Source organism: Schistocerca nitens, chromosome 3, assembly GCF_023898315.1.
Source record: "Schistocerca nitens isolate TAMUIC-IGC-003100 chromosome 3, iqSchNite1.1, whole genome shotgun sequence".
Taxonomy (NCBI): Eukaryota; Metazoa; Arthropoda; class Insecta; order Orthoptera; family Acrididae; genus Schistocerca; species Schistocerca nitens.
In genome coordinates this window covers 176,674,675-176,687,335 of record NC_064616.1, presented here as the reverse complement: position 1 = coordinate 176,687,335, position 12,661 = coordinate 176,674,675, and the positions used below count along the sequence as shown (strand labels likewise).

The 12,661-nt window shown below is 40.8% G+C and overlaps 1 protein-coding gene across 1 annotated transcript in view; it reads right to left on the bottom strand.

Moving 5' to 3' along the window:
* Positions 1-12,153, bottom strand: part of LOC126248117 (katanin p60 ATPase-containing subunit A-like 1) — a 112,339-nt gene extending 100,186 nt beyond the window's left edge. Inside the window, exon 1 of the mRNA XM_049948796.1 lies at positions 11,873-12,153. Coding sequence (XP_049804753.1) covers positions 11,873-11,876 — 4 coding nt within the window. The 5' untranslated portion in view covers positions 11,877-12,153. The remainder of the gene's footprint in view (positions 1-11,872) is intronic.
* Positions 12,154-12,661: the final 508 nt, after the last annotated feature.

Below are 12,661 nucleotides of genomic sequence, written 5' to 3'. Positions count from 1 at the left end.
CATGACCGCAGTTACACGGTGTACAGACAGAGTATATCAATCTCATTCTTATTTTTGAGATCATCTAAACACACTAATAGCTCATCTACTTTATTTTTTATTCCCCTGATATTTTGATGAAGTAAGTTGATACTGCCCTTAGCTTTACCCCTATTTACTGTACATGAAGTTTCTTTTATTCTATTTATCTTGATTGTCATCTGTCTGGACTTTGGCTTTAGCCTAAAAAATCTGTCTGCCTGGGCCCATTAATCACTGGGATCACCCCTTGTGTGACTGTGGACCCCCTTACAGTTTCTGCTAATAGAGAACCTATCTTATTTTTCCCCATCCTATTCAGGTGCAGGCCATGTGGAATGTATCCCCACCTACCAATAGCATTCACTGGAAGAACACTTACGAGAGATTTTGCCAGTGTCTGGAGCATCCTGTTCAGCTCAGTGTTAACATGCTTTCCAGCAGTGTTTACCCAGGGCTGATCATGACGCTGAAAGACCTCCACAAACCCCACATTTGTGTGCTCAGTTTCTGCTCCTATTTTATCCAGGTCACTCCTAATACTGTATCTTGGATTCATAACCAGGCTGTTTCCTGCTCCCCCAACTATAATTACTTGATCTTCCTTCTCAAAGTCCCTGCATATCTGACCTAAGCTTTCTGTCACCTGGCTAAGGCTAGCACTTGGTTTCACAAAACTTGTGACCTGGTACCCTACACCTAATATCTCCTGAAGCTGCTGGCCCACACCCCTCCCATGACTGCTGCCTAAAAGCAGAATTCTTCTTTTCCTCTTCTGGTTTGATCCCGGCCTGTCTTTTTTCTTTAAGCTAATATTCTGCTTCAACCTACTTTCAACTACATCTGGATGAGGCCCTTCCTCCACTTCAGAAAGCAAGCCAAACTGATTTACTAATTGAATTTCTGGAGTTTTTTCAATGAAAGCTTAAGCATCAGAAGCACCTCATGGACAGTGCCACTTAAGGTTTCACGTCACAGCTGTACATAATGACCATTTTTTTCTGGGAGGACATTTCCTTTGAAGGCTAAGATACAGGTGCCTGTATCTGTTCAGTTTTCCTTGGGATCTTTTCAGACACATTGGACAAAATGTACAACTTGCAACTGAAGATTAGCCCATATCTCATCCTCTGAAGCGTAAGGTCTCCGTGAAACATGATACCTTCGACCATATTCAAAGTTTTGTATGGGGGCAAGAGTCACACAGATGTTCACTTGCCTGAAGAGCTGTAGGTTGTGCAGCACCAGGCAGTGGTTTTAATCAATAGCAATCCATTGCGCATTTCTCCCAATGACTCAACTTCCCCAAATTTATCTTCAGTATGTTCCACAAAAAATAATTGCTTTGACACAGTAAAAACATCTCCATCAGTTCAAGTACACACGAAGTATTGGATAAATAGTTTTGCCCCCAGATGTCTGGCTTGTCCCTCCTCCTATGTGGGAACCAGGTTAGGGAAAGCAATAGGGTTATAACTGTCCACACTGAAATTTCTATACCTGTCTGATGAGACTGCTGCATCAGAACAGTCACTGTTTTAGCGTAATTTAATATATTTCATGTGCAAAACATCCACCCTGATGCCATCTACTCTGATCACTGGGTGTCCGCTCCACGGGTGTCACTCAGACACAGCCAAAACCATCTAGCACAATGGCCATTGCTGGGAGTCTCAATTCCCCAAGAAGATGGGCAACTACTACTTGGCATGCATGGGGAACTAGCAGCAGTGTAATCCCTGTTTGTTATGGGGCTCAACTGAAAGGGTACATGATCACCAGCACACCATATTGGCTACCATGTTTGGTTTGAAGGGGATGGAAGACCCTATACAAGTACTGTGTGCAGATGATCTTTAACACTGCATGCAGTAGATACAAATTTGAGTTCTTCCCAAATCAATCAACACTACAGAAAAAAAGTTGGAAAATGAATGTCAAAACAAGGAGAACAAAAATTACTTTAGCCAAAAGTGACGAATGAATGAATATTCTGAGAATGGAAAGCAGAACTCATGGAATATTGGAGTTGACATCAAAGGCTGCCACCATGGGAAAGGGAGAAAACAAAGGAAGGATAGTCAGAGATGAGAGACTATAGCACAGGAAAGGAGAAGGTGCTCCAATAGCTTGGGGGCCCCGTGCTCTCCAAGCACTTATTGCTGAAAGCGTTGTGAGCCCCCTGAGAGCTTGAGAATTTTATTCATCCAGGTTACATCTGTCAAAATAGTTCCCCAAACCAATACTAAAAATGTTTTTTGGTTAATTTCAGTTTTTGTGGAACATGTGTGATTAACAATTGAAAAAGGCTAGTAAAATATAGACCTCTTTCTTTTCCTCTGATGATAAAATTGTGAATAGTATGGAAATGATAGTTAGATTAGTAAACCCTCAATGAATAGCAGGCTAAGTCATTCTGTAGGCAGTCCCTGCCTATCACAGGATCTTGGTACTCCAGTGCCACACATACCATAACTGCAACTATTTAATACTTAATGTATGTGGTGATGACTCCACTGAGGTTTCTAGCATATATGGGAAGAGACGCACAGTGTTGAAAACATGTTACAGTTACAGAACTTCATTAGGTCAGATGAACCATTGACACTCATTCTGTATGAGTATTTGATACCAAGTACATAATGTTGTTGCTTTCATGGTGCTGGAAACTGGTTGTGTAGAGGGCTATTCTCTTACTGTTATTTCTCCACAAAGCTGTGTTTATTGTTTTTTTATATATATATATATTTACTATTGATTTCAAAGCAATTACAGCTTCATCTTCAAACAGTTTAACACTATTAGCAATGTCATATACCATCACAAATACACTGCTGGAAAAATGTAACACCCTTAAGGAGTGTCCAGTGGCATCAGGGTATAGTATGTGCATATTGAGCAACTGCAGTGTTAGCGATTCAGTTTTCACAGTTATGGCGATGAGATGGCACTCGGGAGCCATTCTGTGCAACCTCTGTTTTGACTCTGCAGGCATTAACTGTGCAAAGTTTAGAAGCGAACAGTGTTCGCAACAGCTGTTCTAGGGTACAACCATGCTCCACCGATAAGTATGTACTCCTGTACAGCTTCAGCCATATGAAGTGGGTTGCATTGTGGGCCAGCACGAAGCTGGATGGACATACTGACGGACTGCAGCACATGTTGGGCACCATGTATTGGTGGTGTGTCACTGCCTTCAGCAGCGGTCTATAGACCAGGTCACCTCTGTATGCTGTGTCATCAGGGGCCACTGAGAACCATCTGCTTAGAGCAAGATTAAGATCATGTGTGGCTCTGGCCAGGCTACAACTGACACCACCAAGTATGGCTACTCTGGTGTTGTGAAAGTTGATTGGAGAGTGAAATGGCACTTTGTTGTTTTTGGCGATGAGAGTAGGTTCTGTCTGTATGTGAGTGACGATGTACATGTATATGGCATTGACCTGTTGAGCTGCATATTCCAGAGGGCATTCGACAATGACACACAGGTCTCACCCCAGGGTTCATGGTATGGCGAGTCATCAGTTACAGTTCATGGTCACATTTGGTATTTTTCAGTAGCACACTCTCATACAGCAGCTGTTACACAACATACTCCTCTTAGTGTACAACAACTGCCCGGGCCAACAAGAGCACCAGATCTCTCACTAATTGAACATGTGTGGAACATGAAGTGGGAACTTATTCTACAGAGCTTGCCAAATTACACAAAAAGGTGCAACATGCTTGTGGCAGTCTATTGCAGGATGCCATTTGGCACCTTTATGATCATTTGCACGCAAGAATACCAATCTGTGTTGCTGCTGGAGATGGGTATACTGTGTATTGGTGTGACTGGGCATCCTTTATTGTGATGTGTGTTTCATTTGGTCTGAATTTGTGATCATGTACTTCTACAATGAAGAACTAAGCGTCACCTCACTTGTCAATAATATCGCTTTGTTCTTGAGGGTGTTACATTTTATTTTCAGCAATGTACATCCAGTTAACGTACTCCAGCAACCTCTGGTGTGGTGAGTGTAGGACTTGGGGTGGTATATCACTTCAGACTCAGTGCAAAAGAGCCCGAGTTGCAGCTGTAGTTTCTTCAAAACTGACAGTATATCAGATCAGTGAAGAAAAAAATTCCAAGAGAATACCTTCTCTTATCCATAACACAAACATATGCAGTGGAAAGAATACACAAAAAGCTACAAGACCATGCTGATTAAACTCTCAGGTGAAATAGTAACATTTATGAAACCACAGAATGAAACTGTTCCAGACAGACAATTTTGGTTTATAGTGCCACGTACATGGGCTATCCAGAGAGACACTCTTTAATAATAATACCTAAACTGAATAGACATGTTTTGGCAAGTACTTTGGCTACTTTTCCAATAGCTGCCTTTGACATTAAAGCATTTGTCATACCATGGCACCAGATTGTGTACACCCTCTTCATACCATGTGGCCTCCTGGCTATTCAACAAGGTCATTACAGAGTCCTTCAGGTTGTCTTCATTTGCAAAATGTTTACCAGCAAGGGACACCCCCAAAAACATTCGTTTTTAATGTTAGGTGCATTGTGCTGTCACCTACTGCCAGGTAGCAGGGGTTGTGTGGCGTGGACTGGGCGGTTTTTTAGGTTAGATGGCCTCGGGCAAGTACAGAAAGGGCAACAGCCTCAAAGGGTGCGGAGCAAAGTCAGGACATGCGGGGACCAAGCAGCAATCGGTATTGTAATTGTAAACTGTCGAAGCTGTGTTGGTAAAGTACCGGAACTTCAAGCGCTGATAGAAAGCACCGAAGCTGAAATCGTTATAGGTACAGAGAGCTGGCTTAAGCCAGAGATAAATTCTGCCGAAATTTTTACAGAGGTACAGACGGTGTTTAGGAAGGATAGATTGCATGCAACTGGTGGTGGAGTGTTCGTCGCTGTTAGTAGTAGTTTATCCTGTAGTGAAGTAGAAGTGGATAGTTCCTGTGAATTATTATGGGTGGAGGTTACACTCAACAACCGAGCTGGGTTAATAATTGGCTCCTTTTACCGACCTCCCGACTCAGCAGCGTTAGTGGCAGAACAACTGAGAGAAAATTTGGAATACATTTCGCATAAATTTCCTCAGCATGTTATAGTCTTAGGTGGAGATTTCAATTTACCAGATATAGACTGGGACACTCAGATGTTTAGGACGGGTGGTAGGGACAGAGCATCGAGTGACATTATACTGAGTGCACTATCTGAAAATTACCTCGAGCAATTAAACAGAGAACCGACTCGTGGAGATAACATCTTGGACCTACTGATAACAAACAGACCCGAACTTTTCGACTCTGTAAGTGCAGAACAGGGAATCAGTGATCATAAGGCCGTTGTAGCATCCCTGAATATGGAAGTTAATAGGAATATAAAAAAAGGGAGGAAGGTTTATCTGTTTAGCAAGAGTAATAGAAGGCAGATTTCAGACCACCTAACAGATCAAAAAGAAAATTTCTGTTCCGACACTGACAATGTTGAGTGTTTATGGAAAAAGTTCAAGGCAATCGTAAAATGCGTTTTAGACAGGTACGTGCCGAGTAAAACTGTGAGGGACGGGAAAAACCCACCGTGGTACAACAACAAAGTTAGGAAACTACTGCGAAAGCAAAGAGAGCTTCACTCCAAGTTTAAACGCAGCCAAAACCTCTCAGACAAACAGAAGCTAAGCGGTGTCAAAGTTAGTGTAAGGAGGGCTATGCGAGAAGCGTTCAATGAATTCGAAAGTAAAATTCTATGTACAGACTTGACAGAAAATCCTAGGAAGTTCTGGTCTTACGTTAAATCAGTAAGTGGCTCGAAACAGCATATCCAGACACTCCGGGATGATGATGGCATTGAAACAGAGGATGACACGCGTAAAGCTGAAATACTAAACACCTTTTTCCAAAGCTGTTGCACAGAGGAAGACCGCACTGCAGTTCCTTCTCTAAATCCTCGCACAATCGAAAAAATGGCTGACATCGAAATAAGTGTCCAAGGAATAGAAAAGCAACTGGAATCACTCAACAGAGGAAAGTCCACTGGACCTGACGGGATACCAATTCGATTCTACACAGAGTACGCGAAAGAACTTGCCCCCCTTCTAACAGCCGTGTACCGCAAGTCTCTAGAGGAACGGAGGGTTCCAAATGATTGGAAAAGAGCACAGGTAGTCCCAGTCTTCAAGAAGGGTCGTCGAGCAGATGCGCAAAACTATAGACCTATATCTCTGACGTCGATCTGTTGTAGAATTTTAGAACATGTTTTTTGCTCGAGTATCATGTCGTTTTTGGAAACCCAGAATCTACTATGTAGGAATCAACATGGATTCCGGAAACAGCGATCGAGTGAGACCCAACTCGCGTTATTTGTTCATGAGACCCAGAAAATATTAGATACAGGCTCCCAGGTAGATGCTATTTTTCTTGACTTCCGGAAGGCGTTCGATACAGTTCCGCACTGTCGCCTGATAAACAAAGTAAGAGCCTACGGAATATCAGACCAGCTGTGTGGCTGGATTGAAGATTTTTTAGCAAACAGAACACAGCATGTTGTTATCAATGGAGAGACGTCTACAGACGTTAAGGTAACCTCTGGCGTGCCACAGGGGAGTGTTATGGGACCATTGCTTTTCACAATATATATAAATGACCTAGTAGATAGTGTCGGAAGTTTCATGCGGCTTTTCGCGGATGATGCTGTAGTATACAGAGAAGTTGCAGCATTAGAAAATTGTAGCGAAATGCAGGAAGATCTGCAGCGGATAGGCACTTGGTGCAGGGAGTGGCAACTGTCCCTTAACATAGACAAATGTAATGTATTGCGAATACATAGAAAGAAGGATCCTTTATTGTATGATTATATGATAGTGGAACAAACACTGGTAGCAGTTACTTCTGTAAAATATCTGGGAGTATGCGTGCGGAACGATTTGAAGTGGAATGATCATATAAAATTAATTGTTGGTAAGGCGGGTACCAGGTTGAGATTCATTGGGAGAGTGCTTAGAAAATGTAGTCCAGCAACAAAGGAGGTGGCTTACAAAACACTTGTTCGACCTATACTTGAGTATTGCTTATCAGTGTGGGATCCGTACCAGATCGGGTTGACGGAGGAGATAGAGAAGATCCAAAGAAGAGCGGCGTGTTTCGTCACAGGGTTGTTTGGTAACCGTGATAGCGTTACGGAGATGTTTAATAAACTCAAGTGGCAGACTCTGCAAGAGAGGCGCTCTGCATCGCGGTGTAGCTTGCTCGCCAGGTTTCGAGAGGGTGCGTTTCTGGATGAGGTATCGAGTATATTGCTTCCCCCTACTTATACCTCCCGAGGAGATCACGAATGTAAAATTAGAGAGATTAGAGCGCGCACGGAGGCTTTCAGACAGTCGTTCTTCCCGCGAACCATATGCGACTGGAACAGGAAAGGGAGGTAATGACAGTGGCACGTAAAGTGCCCTCCGCCACACACCGTTGGGTGGCTTGCGGAGTATGAATGTAGATGTAGATGTACCAGGTACTCCATATCAGCGACCTCAGTAGTCATTAGACATAGTGAGAGAGCAGAATGGGGTGCCTTGTGGAACTCAAGGACTTCAAACTGGTCAGGTGACTGGGTGTCACTTGTCATACATTTGTACATAAGGTTTCCATACCCCTAAAAATCCCTAGGTCCACTGTTTCCGGTGTGATAGGGAAGAGGAAACGTGAAGGGACACATACAGCACAAAAGTGTACAGGCCGACCTCGTCTGTTGACTGACAGAGACCGAGGACAGATGAAGAGGGCCATAATGTGTAATAGGCAGACATCTATCCAGACCATCACACAGGAATTCCAAACTGCATCAGGATCCACTGCAAGCACTATGACAGTTAGGCAGGAGGTGAGAAAACTTTGACTTCATGTGGCTGCTTATAAGCCACGCATCATGCCAGTAAATGCTAATGACGCCTTGCTTGGTGTAAGGAGCATAAACATTGGACGATTAAACAATGGAAAAATGTTGTGTGGAGTGATGAAGCACGGTACACGATGTGGCAATCCGATGGCAGGGTGTGGGTATGGCGAATGCCCGATGAACGCCATCTGCCAGTGTAGTGACAACAGTAAAATTCGGAGGCAGTGGTGTTACGCTGTGGTCGTGTTTTTCATGGAGAGGGCTTGCACACCTTGTTGTTTTGTGTGGCACTATCACAACACAGGCCTACATTGATGTTTTAAGCACCTTCTTGCTTCCCACCATTGAAGACCAATTCGGGGATGGTGATTGCATCTTTCAACACAATCGAGCATCTGTTCATAATGCACGGCCAGTGGTGGAGTGGTTACACGACAATAACATCCCTGTAATGGACTATCCTGCATGGAGTCCTGACTTGAATCCTATAGAACACCTTTGGGATGTTTTGGAACATTGCGTAGTTACTGAAGTTACTGATTAATATGTCAACTAGGACTTTCATACTGGTACAGGAATAGGACTTCTTATGAAGTTCACGGAACAACATTTACGACAATCCAGTGATATCTTTAGCTCAGCACCCGACATAGGAAATTATGGTAGTTTCTTTATGCTCATTTTAGACTAAATTTCCTTAACTGCCAAAGATGTTCACACTATTACTACACTAATGATTAAAATAAAGGATATGATCAAGACTAAGTCATCATTACAGCATCTATATCATCATCAGACAATCAGTCTCATTTATTTTAAGTAATTTGAGCAGATACATTGTTATTATTAATATCTTCAAACACTGAAAACTTGTAAATATCAAACCAGTTGGAAAATAGAAATTTTCAGGAGGGGCGAAAATATAAGTATGGAGTTTGCAATGTGTAAATTTTTGTAATGACACATTCACTGTGTCCACAAATTCAGAACAAAGTTATCACTTAGCACCCTTAATGTTCTACATTACCCACGAGCCTGTCATGACAACCTTTATTTAAAAAAGGTTTTGTCGATGGTGACTTCTCTGGTAACAGTGGTATAACAGTATCACAAACTTCAATGCACTCACCATCAAGACTTAACGACAGATGAGCTTTTGATAAGTTGATGTTCAACAGTAATTAAACAGCTATAATATCACAGGGAGATAAGTTCAAAGAACTAAGTACAGAATTTCTCAGGATACTTAGTCTGAGCATTTGCAGAACAGGGAGCTCAATATTAATTAGTTCTCAAATCCCTCAGTTTAACTTTTAAAATATATGCTTGCACTGCTCTAAGCTCAAGTAACCCCATAATCAGTGAGGATCATTAATAAAATAAATAAGAGTACATAGCACAGCAACCATGTGCTAATGATGAAAGATGTGTAGACACAACACACTAGCACAGTTAGCATTTTCTCCAACATCTGGGCCAGGAAAGTCATCTAATTCAAAAACTATATCAGTTGTAAATATTCGGTACATTATTTTAGACATTTACTGTTAAAGTTTGCTACAGACTTAAAAGCCTCATTTAATTTATGACCATATTCCAGCAAATTTTCAAATTATTTAAGAATTTGGCATACTCTCCACTTCAAAAGTTGTGCTGTTACATATGATGCCCATATGGGGATGGGTGACAGAAGTCGCACATGGCAGCCATATAAAATTCACCAATGAAAAACAATTATGAAGTGACTTTATATAAACATAATGATCAAATAACTCTGGCATATATATGAGAATATACTCCCAGACATGAAGTAGGAAATTCTTTTCTCTATCACTTTCAATACTATAATTATTGCACCAGACAGTAACAACACTCAAAACAGGGTGATTAATACCTCAAAAGGTAATCATCTCATTTAATCGAAAAGAATCCCATACGTGCTGGATACAATATACACTATGAAGTATCGCACAGAAAACGGCATAAAAAGATTAACAGAAATAAATTAACACATATTCTTTTAAGCAATAAATTAAGAGATTAATTTCAGCCTGACTATATGGTGCAGTTTAACTACAGAATTAGTGTGCTGGCAACAGATGTTAATATTGGTGTATAACTTCATTTGAAAGGATGGACAGAAGATTAGGGTTTATCATCCCTTTGATGAGGTCATTAGAGATATAGCAAAATCTAAGATTGAGGAAGGAAGGGAACAAAGTGAGCCATGCTCTTTCACAGGAACTGTCCTTGCATTCAACTTAAGCAATCTGGGAAAAATCACTGGAAATCTAAATCTGGACCATACTGTTATTTGAATCACCTTCCTCCTTAATACAAATATAGTAGCTGTCACTGTGTCATTTCAACTGTTACGAGAAAAGACACTTCTACCAGTGGCATAGCTCAGAAACAGGTGAAGTGTTCATAACTACTGTCCCCTAATACAGTCAGTGACCAACATAGACTTCTGCTTTAAATTTGTGTGGCATGAACTCAATGATATTGACAGTTCCCAAGAAATATTTTATCATGTCATGAAGAACAATAACCTTCTCTGAGACAGTTGTGGGATGTACCATCCTATTAGTATTGTGCATCTGAAGTGAATACTGGAGAGGTTAAACATATTTACAGTACAGTATTTGCACAATATTTTATCCTTGTACCATACTAAACTCTATATGGTCAACTATACACTACTGGGGTACAAGAGGCCAATGGAATTAATCTCATCCCTGTACCTTTATCTGTCACAGAACCTCTTCCAATGGCATGACAATGTTATGAATTAAACTTTGGGTCACTGAAACAGTGTCCACAAAGGAGACAGCCAACAAGGTAACAACAGTGTTCAGCAGGAAACTCCTACAGACACTGGACAACTGCTTCAACTCTCAAGGTAACAATATTGTTTTGTCATATGTTCACTAACAGGGATAGAATAGGACATGAAGAATATTCATTTTTCTTGTTTCGTGATTTGGAATGTAGTTCGAAGGAACAGACTGACCTGCAGTGAAGCTCAACGTTTATATTAGGTTGGAAATTGACAATTTGTTTGGGAGCTGGCATAGCCACCAAATAAAATGTCAAGCAATTACCTATACTTCTGGATTTTGATGAGTCAAAAAAAGTTGGTATCAACAGATTCAATGAGTCCCCGAGATTTAAACACACACTTGTACACAGTAAAATGTTTTACAGTAAGAAAGAAGAATACTCCACGTACTAGATGATTTTGTCTGACAGGTTTGGACGGTGATAAGAGAACCAGGACATTGTCAATAACTCATATACTCTAATAACTTAAAAATTAAATAAAGGCCTGCATTAAAAACTGACAATCGAGGAAATGAAAATTACCGTTGTCACTTCTTTTCAAATTGAAAATTATTCTACGAAATTTCTCATTATTCTCCAAATGATTTCAACGGTTTTTCTTATAGCATAGTTACCTTCGAAAAATGTAAAAACCTTTTTGTAACAAAATTATTCATCAAACATTGCGTAGTTAAGGTTATTTTACGTAAAATAGTAACAAAAGAAAGGTGTCGAGTTTTTGGTGCAACAGTTTTCAAGCTACTAACCAGTCAGTGCGTAGGTTATCATTGTCCTAAATCATACATGAACTTGAACCCAAATGCAGCTTCATGGTGTAAGAGCTGACGGCCGTAATATTTTATATGCTTTGACTACCCATTGAACATAAACCATTCACCACATGCACTACCATCTAATGGAGTCCCAAATAGTCTAATAAGAGATGCAAATGCACCTTAATCCTTCAGTAACTGGCTACTGCAAGTTAGAGGGCGAATAATGTTTGTTGTGAAACACATAGGCTAATAAAGTACTGCAACTTTTAAATGCACGACAGCGTTTTCATTTCCGAATTTTCAACTGATAACTATTTTGGCTCCATATATATCATATCAACACTTTTGCATTACTTACACATTAATAGAGGCAATATGCAAGCGACGCTGCTATTCAGTCGAACATTTCCAAAACATATCCACCTTGTTCACTACTACTGGCACTTAGATGACAGTAATACCAATGGGTATTTGTGTGTATACAATAAATAAAGGCACAAACTTCATTTATGTTGACCCAAGTCCAAGAAACCTAGGGAGTTTACGCAGAATCATCGACTAATAAGTTTCACGTACACAAGCAACAAAACTCAAATAAATGTCTAAAAGTTCAGCGTTTACGTGTGAGTCGACTTCTGTCAGATACTACAATCGATTGTCTGCTACGGTCGACGCTTTGCACATGCCTTTTCCGACGAGATGTACAACACAATCCAATAAATCTGTGATGTACAATTTTATCTTCATATCTACTTCTACGGCTATACTTTGCAAACGATTGTAAAGCGCATGACAGAGGGTACGTTCCATTGCGCCAATTATTTGAGATTTTCCCCTTTCCATTCACTTATGAAGCTCAGGAAAAATGATTGCTTAAACGCCTCTGTGCGTGCTGTAATAAAACTTGTCTCCGCGAATCCTACGCAGGCAATACGTGGGGGATCGTACTATATTCCTAGCTTTATCACTTACTTATAGCTAGTACCAGAAACTGTCTAAAGGCTTTCAAGGCATAGCGTCCGTCTTCAAGCGTCTGACAGTTCAATTCTTTCAGAATCTCCCTGAAACTCTCCAATGGATCATAGAAACCTGTAACTAATCGTTCTGCCCAACATTGTATACGTTCCATATTCACCGTTAGTCCCAT